Here is a 20962-nt window from a genome sequence, read left to right on the forward strand (position 1 = left end):
GGTTACAAATCGGGCTGCGAACCTTAAGGTCAGCGGTTCGAAACTACCAGCTGCTCCGCGGGAGAAAGATGAGGCTTTCTGCTCCCGTAAAGATTTACACCCTCGGAAACCCTGTACAGGGTCGCTATGGGTCGGAATCAACTCAAGAGCACTTAACAACAACAACAACAATGAAGGAGCTCTGGTAGCATAGTAATTACAAGTCGGGCTGCTAACCTCAAGCTTAGCAGTTCAAAACTACCAGCTGCTCCGTGGGAGAAAGATGAAGCTTTCTGCTCCCGTTAAGATTTATAGCCTTGGAAACCCTGTGCAGGGTCGCTATGAGTTGGAACCAACTCCAGGGCACACCATCACCACTACCACCACCACCATCACTTGATGAGTACTGGTGTGGTGCTGTAGGATAAGCACTTGACTGCAAAGTCGGTTCAAACTGCAAGATCAGCAGTTCAAACTCACCATCCACTCCTTGGAAACCCTATATAAGATCGTTATGAGTCGGAATCGACTCAAGGGCACTTAACAACATCAACAATGAAAAATGAACTGGCTGTGGTCTGGAGAACACAGGTCTATCCCTGAAACAGAAGAAGGTAGTTAAAAGAGCAAACACTGGGGCCCTAGCGTTGTTCATGTCATCTCTCTGCACATGTTTCCTCATCGGTAAACTGGGGGTGATTATAGGACCCACCTGATTGTAGGACTGTTGCGAAGATTCAATGAGATGAATTCTGCAGAGCACTTAGCATTGTACCTGGTGCTTGTAAGACACCAATCAGTGTTTACTACGATCATGATTAATATGTGAATCCTAAGTGAGATGACATATGTTGTGTATGTGAAAACATTCCATGAATTGTAAAGCACAATACAAATATGAGTCTGTGTTGTTCTAATAGATGGTTTGAAAACTTTTAATACGAGTCACAGAGGCTTTTGCTTTGTGGCGTATGCCAGAGGCCCCTCATCTCCAGGGAGAACTCTGGAGATAATGAAGCAGACTCCAGCTTCCTTTCTTGGAGTCTTGGTGTGTCGCTGTGGGTTAATGCTCCAGACTGCAAAGTCGTTTGAACTGCAAGGTCAGCGGTTCAAGCTCACCAGCTGCTCCTTGGAAAACCCTATATGGGTCGCTATGGGTCGGAATCGACTCGACAGCACTTAACAACAACAAGCTTCCCTTTTAAAAGCCACAGAGATAGCTTATGGGTGCCAAGAATACCATGAAACTAATTTGAAAATCTCTGCCCCGTGGCCTTCCATACAGAAAGCATGCTGTCAGGTCTTTGGGAGACCAGCACTGTGGGAAATTCTGTTGTGCTGTCTTTATGATTTGGTTGGTATTTTTCGATGTCAGAGCCTCCCAGGAGCACTGAGGTACTTTGAATCACTGCACCCTTCCCATGACTGAATCAGATATCCTTTCTTTTTGTTCTTGTCCAGAGCGCTATCATTGTGGAGAAGACAGTACAAGACCTCATGAACCTGATGCACGACTTAAGTGCGTATTCAGACCAGTTCCTCGACATGGTGTGTATGAAACTCCAGGGCTACAAGGACACCTGCACTGTGGCCTACAGGTAGAGCTCCTGTTAGACCCTGACGCGCCTTCTGCTCGGTGACTCTGCCTTCATAGCCTAGCGCCCACCATTGTAGAATGGGGCCATCCGCAGCATTGTCAGTGGGTATGGTGAGAACGGGGGCCACAGAACTAGTCCATCTTCAAGGCCCTGGGCAGCCCGACTAACAGCAAAGACTAAAGGAAGGAATGGGCTGAGCCATGTGTGAGGGCTGTGGGTGGTTTTGCTGTGATGTCAACCTGGATTTTCATGAAAGCCTAGAATCTTAGGACTTGTCTTTCCTGACCAGATGCCAGATCTTGAGTCATCCATCTTGTGACCCTAAAAGGTCCTTAAACTAAAGCATTTTCACACTTTTAGTCTTAATAATCTGTAACAACAGTATCTCTTGCAAATATATTTGATCTGTAGTCATCCGACTTCAGGAAGGGACGGTTACTCCTGTGGTCAACAACAGTGGAAGTGAAAACCATCGTGGTGAGCTTGAAAACTTATAGTTGTCCCTCTGATTGCTTTCCTCTGGGTTCAAAACCCGCCTCCGGGTTGGTGGGAAAGATGACAGGGCTTCTCATTGAGAGCTATTAAATAGGAACACATTGTGGCCAGGTTGACACAACAGGAAACAATTAGGGAAGGAACATATGTATAAAAGACGAAACGCTGTGTGACTCATCATTAAGGAGAGATGGGTAACAAACGTGCAGCACGTAATCAGGAAGGGCAAGAGGAAAACAGGAGCTAGAGAAAGTGGGATTGGAGTCAGGAAAGATTGCATCCTGCAGAGTAAGTGCCTGACTTTACAAGAACAGCTGAGATGTGTGGAGGTGGAGAGATAAACAAGGGCATTGTGGGGATGAAGAGGAAGCAGGAAGGTTGTTGTTGTTGTTAAGTATTGTCTAGTTGGTTCCGACTCATAGCAACCCTGTGTAGGGTTTGCACCTCCAACCTTTTGGCTCAAACTGACCCTTCGGTCCAGCGCATTTTCCTGCAGTGGAAACAATGAAGAGAAAATTCCACTGGAACATAGTTCCTAGTAGACGATACCTGTTGAATACACACAGCAAAACCAAATAAGAAAGGGTTGTAAAAACGAAGATTGAATTCATCAAGTTGGATGGGCAGTTCAAGAGATAGTGAGTTGAGACTTGAGTGGAGGGAAATTTTGGAAAGGTGAGTGACAATGGTGATTCAGCCACTGACTGTAACCTGTATCACTGAATTGCAGATATATAAATTGTTGAAAAGGTGCATCTTTCACCCAGAAAAAAAAAAGGACTTGGCAATGTAGATTCTATAGAGTGATGGTGGTGATTATGTGCCATGGAGTCAGTTCTGACTCATAGCAACCCCGTAGGTGGTTTCTGAGGCTATAAATCTTTACTGGAGCAGAAAGCCCCATCTGTCTCCCATGGAATGGCTGGTAGTTTCAAACTGCTGACCCTGAGGTTAGCAGCCTGATTCATAACCATTACGCTACCAGAGCTCCTTGTAGAGAGTTGTTGTTGTTGTTAGGTGCCATTGAGTCAGTACCGACCCATAGTGACCTTATACACAGCAAAACGAAACACTGCCCGGTTCTGGCCCAACCAGAACTTGCCACACTTGAGTCCATCGATACTGTTACTTGGCCAGTCCATCTCGCTGGAGGTCTTCCTCTTTTTCTCTGACCCTCCACCTTACCAAACATGTTTTCCTTCTCCAGCGTCTGGTCCCTCCTGACAGTATGTCCGAAGTATAGAGTAGATGATGTATATAGTAGATCGTGAATGATGCAGGAAGCAGTGTGAAGGGAAGTGTCTTCTGGCAGAGGAAGATAGCGTGGGTTAATGCTTACCCTCCCTTAGGCCAGCAATCAACAATATTTATCCACAGCTCCATGTTAATAAAGGGCCTGTTCATTTAGGAAAAAGAACACAAAATCAGTCATCTCAGTAAGTGATGCACTTTCAATAATTTTTACTTTTTTTGTGTGTTCAGTTATTATTTAGCTACTTAACTCGTGCCTCCCCTCGGCACCCCCCCCAAAAAAAGAAAATAGCTGTTAGCTTAGGAACGTTGGAAGGAAACTATTATTTTTCAAAATTTTTGGAAGATATACAAATAAGACTTTGGAAAGCCAGTGTTATTGGTTCGTTGACAAAGAGTGGAATTACAGTGTGTCACGTGGTCAGTTTTAGCAAATCAGACTCCAGAGTGGTTGTCCCAGTGTCAGTCCACTAAATGAGAACTGAATGCCATCCTTTAAATGCTTTCAAAATATGGGGGTTTTCCTTCATTAATTGTATTTTAAACTGAAGCTGTTGTTGTTAAGTGCCATTGAGTCAGTTCCGACCCACAGTGACCCTGCATAGGGTTTCTGAGGAGCAGCTAGTGAGCTTGAACCACTGACTTTGCATTCCGGCACATTAACCCACAGCGCCATACCAGGACCCACAACAATAATATTAAATTTACTTTATACATATGTCTCCTGTAAAACTGTTTGAAAAAGCAAACCATTGCCCTCTTTCATTTCTCCTTGGTAACGGGCACCCAATAATTTCTAACAAATACTAATCTTATTGGTTGTGGATAAATGCTGTGGAGTCAGTTCTAACTCACAGAGCCCCTGTAGAGGGTTTCTGAGGAGCAGCTGGTGGTTTGAACTACCGCCCTGGAGATTAGCAGTCTAAGTGTTTATCCCCCAGAGTCACACCAGGACCCCATAACAATGGTAATGAATACGAATATTACATTGGAGATGTGTAACCTACTCAAGGTAAGGTAAAAGAGACTCTAGACTCTAAGTCCCATTCCCTACAGCCCCTGCCCCCCACCCCCATGGATATTTATATAGTTGTTGTGAAGTGCCGTTGAGTCGATTCCAACCCATAGCGACTCTGTATAGGGTTTCTGAGGAGCAGCTGGTGAGCTTGAACCGCCGATAATGTTGCCATAATTTTGAAGGAAATCTTTTAAGTTCACAGATCGTGACACCTTTTTCATTGTCATCATCTTTTCTGACAGGAGAAGAACCTGCTTTCAGTAGCTAACTTTGCCCATGAAACAGACAGACTGCTTGCTCCTTTTTGAACAGTTCTCATCTGAAAACGTCTATATTTGAGCAATACTCTCTTCTCTACTCCATTGGACATAGTCCTTGTCTTGTTTGTGGGGGGTTTTTGTGTTGTTGGGGTTTTTTGGCATTATTTCATGTAATTTTGACCTTTTATACATGAAACCTTTCAAATATGTGAAGAGAGCTATCATGGCCCATTTCGTCTTTCTTCCCCTCTAGATTGAACCTTCCTAACTTCTGGTATGTTCTGGATCTCCAGACCTTCCCACTCTTGCTTCTCTGTTGCCCATTACCTTGGCAGTGTTCATCTTAAGGAGAAGCCTCCTATACCCGGTGCCCCACAGGTGCTCTGAGGAGTCCAGTAAACCAGTCCTCTGCTTGCACAGGACCCAATGGTGGGCACAGTGCTTCTTGTGACATCCCATCTCGACATCTATCAGATTCAGGACATGGCGGGAGCCTGTGGGATGGAGAACTCAATCCATCAAGGTCCTACCATCACTGGGCAGGGGACAAAGAGACAGGATATGCCTGTCTACAAAGAGATAGGATTGTGGTTGAGGAAAGATGATAATACAGCTTTATTACTAATGCCAGATGGACCTTGGCTGAAAGAAGAAAAAACCTGGAAGATGCTTACCTGTGTTTTATTGACTGTGCAAAGGCATTTGAGTATGTTGTTGTTAAGGGTCATCAAGTTGGTTCTGACTCATAGCAGCCCTATATAGGAGCAGTCCCTTCTGGGTCCCAGTCCAACCCTGATTCTCCAGTGCCACACCAGGAAAATGTGAGTTCCAGAACACTTCAGTGTGCTCATACTGAAACTGTACGGAGTCCAAGAGACGTAATTCAGACAAAACAGGGGAATACTGTGTGGTTTATAATCAGGAATGTATGTTGGGGTTTTGTCCATTCATCATATATGTTCATTCGGAATACTGAGCAAATTATCTGAGACATGGACTATGTGAAGATGAATGTGGCATCCAGAGTGGAGAAAAACTCATTAGCCACCTGTGATATGCAGGTAACGCAACCTTGCTTGCTGAAGGCTACGTTTTGAAGCACTTACTAATGAAGATCAAAGACTACAGCCCTCAGTATGGATTACACCTCCACATAAAGAAAATTAAAATCTTCATAACTTGACCAATAAGCAACATTATGATAAATGGAGAAAAGATTGACGCTGTCAAGGATTTTGTTTTACTTGGAACCACAATCAACACACATGGAAAACATCAATCAAGAAATCAAAGAACGTATTGCATTGGGAAGTTCTGCTGCAAGAAACCTCTTAAAGTATTAAGAAGACAAGATGTCTATTTGAGGACTGAAGTGTGCCTAACCCAAGTCATGGTATTTTCAGTCACCTCACATGCATGCAGAGTCCTGGTGTGGCGCCATAGGATAAATACTCGACTTCAAGGTCGATTTGAACCACAAGGTTGGTGGTTCAAACTTACCAGCCACTCCTTGGAAAGCCTATACAGGATTGCTAGGAGCTGGAATCAACTCAACAGTACTTAACAACAAAAACAACAACATATGCATACCAAAGCTGAACAGTGAATAAGGAAGACCTAAGAAGAATCAATCCCTTTGAAATAGGGTGTTGGCCAAAATACTGACAATCTCATGGGCTGCCATCACAACAAACAAGTCTGTGTAGGAAAAAGTGCAGCCAGAATATCCCTGAGAACCAACAGTGGTGAGACTTTGTCTCGCACACTTTGGACACCTCATTGGGGGAACCAGGTCCTGGAGAAGCATCATGCTTGGTAAAGTTGAGTGTCAGTGAAAACCAGGAAGACTCCCAATGAGATGGATTAACTCAGTGGCTACAACAACAGGTGCAAACATAGCAACCATTGTGAGGATGGTGTAGGACCAGACAGTGTTGCCTTTGTTGTGCAGAGAGTCACTGAGTTGGAATTTACCAAATGACACCTGACAAAATGCAGGTAAAGATGACAAACCAGGAGGACGAAATTATGGCAAAGGAAAATGGAAGGGAATGGATAGATCCAAAAGGAAGTAAGACTTGCCCACTCATTGACTGTCAGTATGAGGAAATGTAAGAAGACAAACTAGTTCATATTAAGCTGTGTCTTTGCTCTTTCTATAGTGATTTTTTAACTTCCATTTGAGATCTTACATTTACCCATTACATTTCTTGTTTTTATTTTTAGCTCATCATTTCAGTCTATTGAGATATTTTTGAATCCTAATTCTGTCATCAAAAAATCTTAGCTTTTCCTCCAAACTCCATGGCATGCTCAATTTTACAAGCAATCTTTTAGTGTCTTGATTTATGTCAGATGCTCAATAGGACAGGGCTAGGACAAAAACCTGTTGGCCATACCTATTGAGACTTGTTTTCATGTCAACACTCAAGTATTACTCATTGCTCTACAAACTCATGTATCTTTTTGTGAATGTTGGTACTAGTTCAAGAGCAGGCCCTAGAGCAGAAGTCTGAATGCCAGCTTTTCCTGACTCCTGGTGTGGCTCTGTAGGATCAGTACTGGAGTGCGAATCACTAAATCAGTAGTTCAAACCTACCAGCTGCCCTTCAGAAATGCTATACAGGGTCGCTATGAGTCAGAATCCAACTCAGTGGCACTTAACAACAACAGCAACAGTATAATTACAGAGCTCCTGATTTGGCACTGTGCGGTAAGCACTGAACCACAAAGTCAGTTTGAACCGCAATGTCGGTGGTTCAAACACACCAGAAGCCCCTTAGAAAACTGGGTCAATGATTCAAGTCCATCAGTCGCTTCTTGGGAGAAAGATGAGTCTTTCTACTCCTGCAAAGACTTTTTGGTGTCAGAAATGCTATGCACAGTTACTAGGAGTCGAATCTGACTCAATGGCACGTAGCAACAAAATCAACAGCCAAGGGGCTCTTCTTACCCTTGTGCAGAAGAAGAAAATCAAACTCCAAAATGTTGACTCATTTCTCAAGGTCACCTAACTAGTTGTTATACTTATTGTTGTTAAGTGCCATCCAGTCAGTTGGGACTCCTAGCAGTCCTGTGCACGACCCAATGAGACGCTGCCAGGGATGACACTATCCTCACCATTGCTGTTGTGTTGGAGCCCATTGTTTCAGCTGCTGTGCCAATCCATGCCATTGAACGCCGTCTTCTCTTTCACTGACTCTCTACTTTTCCAATGTCCAGGGTCTGCTCCCTCCCGACCTTATTGTTCTTACTGCTCTTGATTCACTTATGACTCATAGTGACCCTGTTTAGAGTTTCTGAGGAGCGGCTGGTGGGTTTGAACTGCCACATTGCGGTTACAAATCAACTTTGTGGTCCAGTTCTTATCCTGCACACCACACCAGGACTTCCGTCTTCCTATATTGTTGTTGTTTTTAAACGCCTTTGAGTCGGTTCAAACCCATAACAACCTGGTATAGGAGTTCTGAGGAGCAGCTGGTAAATTTGAACCACCGACCTTGTGGTCTAGTGCATTATCCCACAACACTTCACCAGGCCTCCGACCCTCCTGATACCAGGTCTAAAGTATGAGAGACAGAGTCTTGCCACCCTCGCATCTATAAACATATTGTCTATACTTCATCTAAGACCCATGATGGTACCCTCTAGATTTTACCATCTGCTGTGCAAGAGACTTTGCCACGTTTCTCCCAGTCCTGCTCCTTTCAGTGCAGCTTACACTCCCACGTCTCCCAGAGCTATGCACATCCACACCAGGAATTTGTTCAGGCACTGCACCCCCACCCCCACCACCCCCACGCCCCACCACCCCGCCATACTTTAAGAATCCTCTGTTTTTCATCAGCCAAACCTTTCCTGATAGCACTCTTCTGTAATAGCCACCAATTACCCTTGGAAACAATCAAGACAACCAAGAACTAGATTGATCATTTTGTTATTTAACTCAACTAGTAGGACCTCCGGTAGCATAGCGGTTACTAGTTGGGTGGCTACCTCCAGGTCAGCAGTTCAAAACTAACCAGCTGCTTAATGGTAGAAAGATGAGGCTTTCTGCTCCCGTAAAGATTTACAGCCTCAGAAATCCTATATAGAGTTGCTATGAGTCGGAACCAACTCCACAGCACATAACCACCATCCCACAACAGTAGGTAAGATAAGCACTGGACCAGAAGTTGATTTGAAACACAAGGTCAGTGCTTCAAGCTCATCAGCTGTTCCTTGGAAACCCTATACAGGATCGCTATGAATCGGAACCAGCTGGACAGCACTTAACAACAACAACAGTTACCAACTAGAAAAGGAACCAAGTCATGTGACTTGCTCTTCCTGAGAACTTCCTAGTTCTTGTGACTGCCACTGTCTAATTACTCAAGAGCCAGCTTTAACAATTTGTTCTAAAAATGTTCTCATAATTCCAAACTTAACTGAACTTCTCTACTTGGCTTCCCTTTTTAAATTAACATCCAGGCATTTGTTCGCAGGCATCTATTTGTCCCTGCCTGCTAGAATACCTTCAAAATTATCAGGAGTGGTCCTAGAGCTCTGTTATGAATTCTTGAGTTACCTCAAGATTCCTGCCTAAATTTATGTCAGAATACTCTTTAACAGCAACGGTTGGCATAGTTGATCACTCCTTCTTTAAAGAAATGTATGTACTTGGTTTCTAGGATCATATTCATCCATTCAGCAAATATGTATTGAACTAGAAGTAAAAGGACTTGTGGACTTAGGGAAAAGCGACTACTGTCTCAACTCTTACAGTGTTTCCAGTCTGTTGTGGATGTGAGGGAGGGGATCTACACTAAATAAATATGACAAAGGTTGCATCGGTTGTTAAATGTAGAAAGTTGAATGGAGAAAAGGAATGGAGCAGTAAGCAGAATCTAGAGTGTGGGAGGAGAAAGCTGTTTTACATTGGGTGCTCCAGGCAGTAGGCCCTGTTGAGTCAAGGTTGAAGGAAGGCAGGAAGGAGTTGAGGGAGTCTGATATTTGAGGAAAGAGTGTCCAGGCAGAGGGTAAAGGCCCTGAGGCAGGCCTCTGACATTTTTGAGGAACAGCAAGGGGGAACCCAAATAGCTGGAGTGAAGTGAGCAGGGAGTTGAATATCAGTCAGAAGGATGCCCAAAAGATCATATAGGCCTAGTCAGCCTCTACGCGGAGTGAAATGGAGGCCAGTGCAGGTGTGTTCCTGAGAGTGGCATGGTCACACTTGGATTTTTAAATGTAAATTGTTGTTGTCAAGTGCCATCAAGTCAGTTCCTACTCACAGCAAACCTGCTTAAGGTTTCCGAGGAGCAGCTGGGGTGGGCTTGAACCGCCCATGTTGTGGTTAGCTTATCCTCCAGTGCCACACCAAGACTCCTTAAAATGTAAGGACTGCATTGTGAATGGCTGATAGGGAGCCAAGGTTGGAAGCAGCTGTGGTGATCCAGGTAAGAAATGAAGACAGCTCACATCAGCTGGTCACTGCACAGATGGTGAGAAGTGGTCGGTTTCTGCATATATTGAAGGGACAGCCGAGAGAATTACCGGAGCGATTGGGCACAGGGTGTGAGAGGGAGAAAGGAGTCACAGATGGCCTTTATTGGAGCGACGGGAAGGTGGAGTTGACAGTTGTTGAAACAGAGGTCATAGCAGGGGCAAATAGACCACAATTTAAATTTAGAGTCTATTATTCAACATCTCTGGTAGCGTAGTGGTTACGAATCGGGCTGCGAACCTTAAGGTCAGTGGTTCGAAACTACCAGCTGCTCCTTGGGAGAAAGATGAGGCTTTCTACTCCCATAAAGATTTATACCCTCGGAAACCCTGTACAGGGTCGCTATGGGTCGGAACCGACTCGACAGCACTTAACAACAACAATTCAACATCTCAGTGGAGATACGGAGTAGGCATTTGGACAGATACATCAATCAAAAGTCCAGAAGAGAGGTCTGTGCTGGAGACATCTTTGGTAGCTTTTGACATGTCAGTAGTAAACATTTAAACCATGGGCCAGATGGAACCTTCCCAGGGGTGAGTGTAGGTGGAGCAGAGAAGTTGGATGATGAACAACAACCATCAAAGGGGACAGAGATGCAACAACCAATGAGGTGGGAGGAAAACCAAGGGAACGCAGTATCTGGAAACCAAGTAAAGGGTGCAGGGGGGTGAGTAACTGTTCAAATGCTGCTTCTTGGTCAGCATTCAAACTGAGAATGGACCAAGTGACGCATCTAGCAACGTGGTAACCTCTACAAGGTCTGTGCTTTGAAGCAGTGTGGGTGGAAAGGGGATCGGTGTGGCCTAAAAAAGGAGCTGAGAGTAGAGAAATTGTAAATATGGTTAAAGCGGCTTCAGCGAGTTTTGCTGCAAAGGAGATCAAAGAAATGGGTCAAGAATTCAAGAAGGGAGGTCACATGTACCATGTTTGAGTTTTTACTGATCATTTTAGATAGAAAGAATAAGTATGTGTTAGTATTTGAAGGAAACAGTTTGGGAGAGAGGGAACATTGTTGATACAGTAAAGAAAAAGAAGAATTGCCCACATGTCTTGTTTGTGAGTAGGGACAGGGTCTTATACACAAGTGAGATCGGAGCGTGGAGGTTATTGGTTACCATGATCCTGTAGAAATGGAATGATATCTCTCCCATGTACACGTCACTTTTGTCTCAACACCAAGCCTGTATCTCTTGTAATAGTACTTCTTGGAACATAACCAGCTGCCGCTAAGTCATTTACAACTCAAGGCGACCCCATGTGTGCCAGGGTAAAACTGTATGCCAGAGGGGTTTCCGTGGCTACTTTTGTGGAAACAGATCACCACGCTTTTCTTCAGAGGCTCCTTAACCAAGCATGTTAGCCATTGGTACCACCCAGGGACTCGTCTTGGAAATAGCTGTTGTTTTTAGTTGTTGACACATTGTGGCCATCAAAGAAGGTCTTGACTGCTTTTACTAAGAGACTGCACACTTTGGTGTTCCTCCTAGTCAGCTGTTCTGGAACTGGTATCCACTTAATTTTGCCCATCAGACCATTCCTTACACAGAGTGCTGAAGCCTAGGCCTGGGATGAACTCATCTCATGGTTGGGAAGAGCAAAATGAAGGGAAATGAATAGACAGTCATTTCTCTGGTTGTTGTACAAGGCACACTCAGGAGCATGCACACATATGCACACATAACCCCGTGATGTACATGGCTAGAGAGAATGGGTTTCTTTTTGTGTGAGTCTGAAGATGCTAACTGTCCTTACGTTCTCTCTTCCCATTCATTGCCCTCCCCGGGCTTGGCACCTGCTGAGGAGGAAGTAGGGCAGTCCTAATTTGAACAGCCAAATCCTGATTACAGTGAGAGGAAAAACAGGAAATGTTCTAGTTTTGCTGCAGCAAATGACTGACTGAAATAGAAAGCCTTATACAATTCAAATGATCCCACATGATAGAACACTAGGAAGGAGGAGGGGAGCAGGGAGGCTGCCCAGTCGGGCTCTCCCACGTGATCCTCTGCAGATCTCTTTTACAGGCATTTTCCAATCCATAAGCTCACAATGCCCTCTGCTGAGAGTTGGCTTGTTTTCCAAGTTTACCATGAGGACCAGAGCATCCCAGGGAGCCTGGAGACCTGAGGGAAGATCAAAGCATCTCACCTCTGTGAGCCCCTCCCTTCTGCAGAGAAAGGCAGCCCCAAGCTTTGGTGAAAGAAAGGTTTGCTAAAAGGAAAATGAGGTCTGGGAGACTCTTCTTGAAACAGTCACACCCCTTGATGCTGCAGGAGAAACTCAGCTGCTAGTCTCCTGAAATGCATTAGCAAGCAGGCAGTTGGTCCATTAGTGTGCCCCTCCCAAGCTGAGTGCTTCTGTCCCCTGGCTTGTCCTCTTGGTGCTGGGAGTAGAGAAATTGTAAATATGTGCCTTCAGATCGTCCTGTCAGAACAGGCATTCGGTGTTCTGACGTTTCTAATTCAGTTTAACATCAGTTGGTTCATTTGTTTGTTGTTTGTTTGTTTGTCTCTGCACTGTCGGGCCATCCTCCAGTCACCTCCGACTCATGCTCCCTCACCCCAGTGCTGGCAACCAAAGGAAGCCCTGCCCAGTGTCCTGCACGCATGCCCTGAAGCCTCTGCCAACTGAGCTCACCTGGAATTCCAGAGGACCATTGGCCGACACCAGGCAAACCTTCTACAAGATCCACGCAAGCTTGTCTTCTGGCCTCACACCTCTTAATGGTGTATTGTCCCCCCCAGCAACTTGGCACCTCTATTGTTGTTAAGTGCCATCCAGTCAATTCCAACTCATAGCAAGGTTTCTAAGGAGCGACTGGTGGGCTTGAACTACCTATCTTGTGGCGAGCAGTCCAGTGCTTACCCTACAGCACTACATAATTTGCTTTCATTAGATTATGACGAGCTTCAAAAGCACACTTATAAAATATGTGCAGTTCATGGAAGACACGTAGCCCCTGAGTTCTATTATAATGTCATGGAAAGACGTGCAGCATTTAAACAGGGAGTCCCCAGCCTGGAATCTATTTATACAGATTTTAATGGTATTCAAACACCAAATAGATGTATATTTGCATATCACAAGAAAAATCTAAACATTGGCAGTTGGGATATATGTGTATATTAATTCTTGGTCTCCTGCCTGTATTACCCTATAGTTTTTCTTTTCTGGGTCTGTTAAATGTCAAACAAGTCTGACTCTTTAAATAAGAACATTTATTTGGAAAAGTTATTATCAAATTATCCCCAACATAATTTGTCGTTGTTGTTGGTAGGTGCCTTCGAGTTGGTTCTGACTCAATAGAACGAAACATCCTTACAAGTGAGCTTAGTGCTAGTGCTCTTGTATCACCCCATCTCTTTGGGGACTCTTCCTCTTTTTTGCTGACCCTCCACTTTACCAAGCATACTGTCCATCTACAGGAGGTGGTCCCTATTGATAACATGTCCATAGTATGAGAGACTAAGTCTCGCCACACTTACTTCCAAGGGGCATTCTAGCTGCACTTTTTCCAACACAGATTTGTTTGCTCTTCTGGAAGTTCATGGTACTTTCAATATTCTTCTCCAACACTATAATTCGAAGGTATTGATTCTTCTAAGGCCTTCTTTATTCATTGTCCAAATTTCACAAGCAATTGAAAATACCACGACTTAGGTCAGGCCACCTTAGTCCTCAAACTGTTATCTTTGCTCTTCTAATTTTTGGAAAGAGGTCTTGTAGATTTCCCTGATATAATATGCAGCCTTGGATTTTTTGACTGCTGCTTCCATGAGTGTTGATTGTGGATCCAAGCACATGCTGGGTCTGGGTAAGAGACGGTAGGAGAAGATACTGATAGGATGACTTGATTCAGCTGTGGATTTTAGCAGAGTTTCCTGTAGTTGTAAAAGCCTGGGTTTTAAACAAGCCATCTCAGAAGCAGGAGTGGAGGTCTCACCAACATCAAAGAAGAGCCAGTTGTGGAGATCTCACTTCCATCTAAGAGGAGCCTGGAGTGAAGTGTGTCCTTTGCACCCTGAGAACCCTGCCAATTGAACCTCCTCCCCCCAGAGACAGAAAGTGACGACACTGTAGGGAGCGGCAAAGAAGCCGTAGCAGTAGATTCAAGAACCAGACGGAGCACCAGACAGAGCAGTGAGCTTCCCAGGTCATGAAGCAAGTAAAACTGAGTGACTTTGGGTAGGAAGGTTGCTTGTGGACTGGGGTTACCTCCAGGCACTTAGCATTCATTTCTGACCCCAAGTGTAACCTGTTAACTCTCCTGTTAGCCCCATAACTCTATCATGGTGTCTGAGTGACCAGCCAATTACGGAACTCAGTTGAGGTGAGAGCTATGTGGAAAAGGTTACTGCTGCATATTTGGTTTTCAAGCTGCCCTTTGAAGTGTTCTGTTCAGCTCTTTTATTTCCTCATTTCTTCCATTGGCTGTAGCATCTGTATGCTGAAAAGCAAGTTTCAAAGTCTCTTCTGACATCTATTTTGGCCTTTTCTTTCCTCCTGTCTTTTTAATGACCGTATCTTTTCTTCCTTATATGATGGTCTTGATGTCATCTCACTAGTCTTGCAGTGTTTAGTCATTTGTATCTAATTCATCCAATCGATTCTTGAGATGGTTTACATTCAGGGTCATCTTTTGGTTCTTGTGAACGTGTTTTAATTTTCTTCAGCTTCAATCTGAACTTGCACGGGAGTAATTGATGGTCTGTTCCACAAGTCAGCCCCTGGCCTTGTTTTCACTGACGATATGGAGCTTTTCCACCATCTCTTCCCACTGATGTAGTCAGTTTGATTCCTGTGTATTCCACCGGTGAGGTCCATGTGTATAGTCAGTCACTTTTTATATTGTTTAAAAAAGGTGTTTGCAATGAATAAGTTATTTGGTCTTAGAAAATTCTATGATGTGGTCTCCAACATCATTTCTAACACCAAGACCATATTTTCCAACTACTGATCCTTCCTTTTTGTTTCCAACATCATTTCTAACACCAAGACCATATTTTCCAACTACTGATCCTTCCTTTGCATTCCATTTTGTTTCCCACTTTTGTAACTATATTCAGTGCATCTTCATAGCATGTTTCATCAATTTCAGACTAAAGAAGTTGGTAAATTCTTCAATTTCATCATCACTGGCTTTAGTGGTTGGTTCATAAATTTGATTAATAGTGGTATTTATTAACTGGTCTCCCTTCTAGGCATATGGATACTACCCTATCACAGACAACATCATACTTCAAAGCAGATCTTTCAGTGCACTTTTTCATGATGAATGCAGCACCATATGGAAAACCATATGGTTGTTGGATTCAAAATGGCAGTACCAGTCCATTTCAATTCACTAATGCCTAGGATGCCAATCTTTATGCATTCCATTTCATTTTTGAAAACTTCCAGTTATCCTAGATTCATACTTTGTACATTTACGTTATGATTATTAATGGATGTTTGCCATTGCTTCTCTTCATTTTGAATTGTGCCCCATAAGCAAATTAAGATCTCAAAATTTTTGCTCCATTCATGTCATTGTGGTCAACTCTACTTTGAGGAGGCAACTCTTCCACATATGGACTTTGAGTGCCTTCCAACCTAAACAGCTCACCTTCTAGCACTCTATCTTACAGTGTTTGCTGTTGAGAATGTTTTCATCTTCTGGCACTGTATCTGGCAATGTTCCTGTACTATTTTATAAGGTCTTCATTCAGAAGTAGTCGGCCTCACCCTTCTGAGTCTGGAAGCTCAGCTGACACTGTCCACCATGGGTGACCCTGCTGGTATTTTAAACACCCATGACATAGCTCCCAGCATACACACAAAACACCACAGTTCAATTAATTCATAGACTAGTGGCGGCAAGATAATTTAATATCTATAAATGTTCAGATGTCAAGCCCTTTTGCCCAGTGTTCCTCCTATTACCTCTTTCATTGTTCTGTCTCACGTATCCCATCTCTAGAGCTGTCAGGTGTTTCCTACGTTGTGTTTCTAACCCTAGATAGAAACACACACCATTCTAAAGCTCTCTCACCCATATTGAGTGTGATAGAAAAGATGGCCTGATGTTTTTAATCTGCTTCCCATTTTAATCACTTCCCATTTATTCTTTATTTTATATTAAGAGATTTGTTTATGATTTTGATTTGGAGTTTTAAAAATTTTGTGTTTAATGAAAAAAAGCCTAATAGGAACTCCTGTTTCTGCATTCCTAATTGGAGTCCTGATGTGGCACTGTAGGGTAAAATTCGACCCCAAGGTTGGTTTGAACCACAAGCTCGGCTTTTCAAACTCCTCAGAAACCCTATACAAGGTTGAGTTGAAACTGGCTCAATGGCATTTAACAACAATTCCTGAAGTCACTTGTGTTGCTGGACGTTTCCCTCCTCTTGGGCCTGCCCCGGGTCCAGTCACTCACCGTTGAAACTCCGCAACAGCAGCATTGTGTGCACTAGACACACCAGGCTTCATTTGTCTGTCTTGGCTCCTCATTTCTGAAATATTCAGTCTGGGATAGTAAACATCATACCCTGGCTGTCACCAAACAGTTGAATCTAATTAGCCCACCTGCCCCTGGTTGTTTACCTAATGAAAGACTCCATACCCCAGCTGTGTCCAGGGACCACTCACACTCTCACATTCACCTGTTCCAGAGAGGAAGCAATGCATACCGGAGCCCGTCAACACCAGCAGATGTCTTCTGAAAGCAATTCACTGAGCTGTGTCTAGAGGGTGGACCCTCCTCACCAGAGCCTTATCACCTGTTCCAAGAGCTCCACCTAGTACCCACTCCTTCCCCCCTGGGAACGGGTACAAACAGTTACACAGATGCTCTGTCTGTGGCCCATTGAGCTGTGAATTAATGAACCGGCTGTGGCTCTGGTGGAAGTGATTAACCTACTCCTCTGCTGGAATCACTGTTGGAGGTTTAGCTATCTTTTATTGAGACGATTTTGATATGTCTGGGAATTTTATCACCCACATGATCTGGGTTATCACAGAATCATAAGCGAATATACGCAGAATCAAGGCTGGATTACCCATAAGCAAAGTCCACAGGGAGCCTTTCCACCAGTATGCTGTCTGGGACCCCTGCTGTCCCCTGCCACTTCAGAGATGTGGTGAACCCCATGTGAACAGCTCGCTACAGACTGGAGACTGAACACAGTTAAGCCTGGTGCTGGGGCCCAGTCTGCTCCCATAGGGGAGCAAGGGGCCATCTGTAGAAGCAGGAGAGATCCAAGCCAAACAGGAAATGTCCATGAGGGGCGGTCAAATGACCAGGAGGGGGCGCTTGGGAGGCTTCAGGAGTCTTTTAATAGTCTCTGCATCCTGGCATGGCACCGTGGGTTAATGCACTGGACTGTACTGCCTGTCTAAGCCACAAGGTCGGCAGTTCAGGCTCACCAGCTGCTCTTCAGAAACCCTGTTCAGGGTCGCTATGGGTCGGAACTGACTCAACGGCACTTAACAACAGCAATAACATAATGGGCAATGAAGCTTTGTGCAAAAAAGAAAAAAATACAGAATTTATTCAGGACCAGGAAATCCCATAGTACCCACAAGAGGCAATGCAAACCAAGCAATAGGGCCACATCCAGAATCCCAGGCAAATGTGGGGTTCTTGGAAATGCTGAGTCCCACTGTAGAAGAGCTTGCAGAGCAAAATAAGAGATCACATGAAGAAACCATGAGAGAAGTAGGCAGATGCAACAAACAGGATGTTGGACATCCAAAGTCTGTGGTGGTGGTGGTTGTGTGCCGTTGAGTTGGTTCCGACTCACAGTGACCCTGTGTAGGGTTTCTAAAGCTGTAAATCCTTATGGGATCAGCAAGCCTCATCTTTCTCTGGTGGAGCAGCTGGTAGATTCAAACTGCTGACATTGCGGTTAGTAGCCCAACTTGTAACCTACTATGCTACCAGCGCTCCTCTATCAAGTGGCAGAAGCTCAAAGAAAATATGAGAACAGTACTTCCCCCAATGAAACGGAGGAGTAAAGAGAATAAGTCCACACAGAAAGGGCCTAAAGCAGGGGTGGGGAACCTCTTCTTCTGCCAAAATGTATAACATTATCCATGGGCTATATAGGATTATCAACTTAAAAATTAGCCTGCTGTATTTGGTCAAACATTCAATTAACTCACCCCTGTGATGCTGTAGGATAAACACTAGACCACAAGGTCTGTTGAACCTCAAAGTCGGTGGTTCAAACTCACCAGCTGCTCCTTAGCAACACTATATAGGGTCGCTGTAAGTCAGAACCAACTCGAAGACACTTAACAACAGCAGCAACAATGTGATGACTGGAGTCCTGGTGTGGCACTGTGGTTAATACGCTGGACTGCAAACTCAGTTTGTACCACAAGGTTGATGGTTCAAGCTCACCAACTGCTCCTTGGAAATCCTATACAGGGTCGCTGTGGGTCAGAACTGACTCGACAGCCTGGCCTAAAGGGGTATTTTCAGGAGAAGATTCTTTGGAGGAATACTGTTAAGGTATACCAGCCCATAGAGAAAACTTTAGTCATGTACTATATTTTTACTCAAATAATGTAACTCCCTATACCTTATTTTCATTAGTTGCCTGATTTCTTGACTGCTGCTTAAAATATTTACTGATGAAGATCAAAGACCACAGCCTTCAATATGGGTTGCAACTCAATGTAAAGAAAATGAAAATGCTCACCATTGGGTCAATAAATAACAACATAATAAATGGAGAAAAGATTGAAGTTGTCAAAGACTTTGTTTGCCTTGAATTCACCATCAACACCCATGGAACAGCAGTCAAGAAATCAAATGACATATTGCATTAGGCAGATCTGCTGCACAAGACCTCTTTAAAGTGTTGAAGAGCAAAGATGTCAGTTTGAGGATTAAAGTGTGCCTGATGCAAGCCGTGGTATTTTCAATAGCCTCGTGGTGGTTTATGTGCTGCAGAGTCAGTTCTGACTCACAGCAACCCTGCATAGGGTTTCTGGGGCTGTAAATATTTACAGGAGCAGAAAGCCTCATCTTTATCCCACGGAACCACTAGTAGTTTCGAACTGCTGACCCTGAGATTAACAGTTTGATTAATAACCAGAGCTCCTCTAGTAGCCTCATATGTAGGTGAAAGTTTGACAATAAATCAGGAAAATTGTAGAAAAATTGATGCATTTGAGTTGTGGTATTAGAGAAAAATATGTAAGGTACCGAGGACAGCAAAGAACAAACAAATCTGTGTTGGAAGTACTGCCAGAATGCTTCTTAGAAGCCAAGATGGCCAGACTTCGTCTCTCAGACTTAAGACATGTTATCAGGATTGGTCAGTCCCTGAAGACACATCATGCTTAAGTGAAGTGGAGGGACAGCAAAAGAAAACTAGATGGATTGGCACTATAGCAACAAGTGTGATGTCCTTCTCTAGGGACCGGTCCCTCCTGATAATGTCCAAAGTATGTCAAACTGACGTCTCTGCTCTTGAACATTTTACAGAGGTCTCGTAGAACAGATTTGCCTAATACAATACAATGGAATTCTCATCCATAAGGAAAAATGAAGTTCCGATAAATGCTGTGCCATGGATCACCTGTGAAAACATTATGCTGAGTGAAATAAGTCATACACACATACAATACTGTACCAGCCCACTTATAATAAGAATTTTGGAAGACAGCTACCTAGCCAACCTATTGGGAAGACACCATATTTATGCCCCATTGAAAGGGAAGTGACCCATTGGAATGCGGAAATCATCAAACAACATCATTAAGATCACATGCAAATAAAATTTGGTTGGTGATCATTCAAAAACGGCTGCAACAGTACATCGCCAGGGAACTGCCAGAGATTCAAGCCGGATTCAGAAGAGGGATACCACGGCTAACATCAGATGGATCGTGGCTAAAAGCAGAGAAAGATGTTTACTTCTGCTTTATGACATGCACAGGCTTTTAATTATATGGATCATGACAAGCTATGAATCACATTGAGAAGAAAGAGTATTCCAGAACACTCCATTGTGCTCATGAGGAACCTTTATAGAGAACACTAGGCAGTCCCTTGAACAAGGAGATTCTGAGTGGTTTAAAATCAGGAAAGGTATATGCCAGGGTTGTATTCTTTAACCACACTTAATTCAATCTGTGTACTGAGCAAATAACCCAAGAAGCTGCTTTATATTAAGAAGAATGTGACATCAGGGTTGAAGGAAAACTCATTAGCAACCTGCAACATACAGATGATAACAGTCTTTATTCCTGGAAGTGAAGAAGACTTAAAATCTTTCTGATGAAAATTGAAGACCACAGCCTTCAGTAGGAATTGCACCTCAATGTAAAGAAAACAAAATCCTCACAACTGGCCCAATAAATAACATGATGATAAATGGAGAAAAAAATTGAAGTTGTCAAAGACTTCATTTTTGCTTTAACTCACAATCAACACTCATAGAAGCAGCAATCAGGAACTCAAATGATGTGTTGGTACATCTGCTGTATAAAACTTCTTTCAAGTGTTGAAGAGCAGAGATGTCAGTTTGAGGACTACGGTGCACCTGACCCAACCATGGTATTCTCAGTAGCATTATATGCATGTGAAAATGGGATAGTGACTGAGAGAGACCGTAGAAGAAATTGATGCATTTGAGTTATGGTGTTGGAGAAGAATATTAAAAGTACCATGGACTGCCAAAAGAACAAATCTGTGTTGGAAGCAGTACAACCAGAATGCTCCTTAGGAGCCAGGATGGCCAGACTTCATCTGTCATAATTGAGACATATTATCAGGAAGGACCAATCCCTAGAGAAAGACATCATGCTTGGTAAAGTGGTGGTTGTTGTTGTTATGTGCCATGGAGTCGGTTCAGACTCATAGCGACACTGTACAGGGTTTCTGAGG

General features: G+C 43.7%; 1 protein-coding gene across 1 annotated transcript in view; it reads left to right on the top strand.

The window, feature by feature from the left end:
• The window catches only part of EXOC4 (exocyst complex component 4), a 947076-nt gene that overhangs the window by 748222 nt on the left and 177892 nt on the right, over positions 1-20962 (top strand). The window contains 1 exon segment of the mRNA XM_006861146.1: positions 1441-1577. Within this exon segment, the coding sequence (XP_006861208.1) occupies positions 1441-1577 (137 nt within the window).

The sequence above is a fragment of the Chrysochloris asiatica genome, unplaced genomic scaffold (genome assembly GCF_000296735.1).
Source record: "Chrysochloris asiatica unplaced genomic scaffold, ChrAsi1.0 scaffold00041, whole genome shotgun sequence".
Classification (NCBI taxonomy): domain Eukaryota; kingdom Metazoa; phylum Chordata; class Mammalia; order Afrosoricida; family Chrysochloridae; genus Chrysochloris; species Chrysochloris asiatica.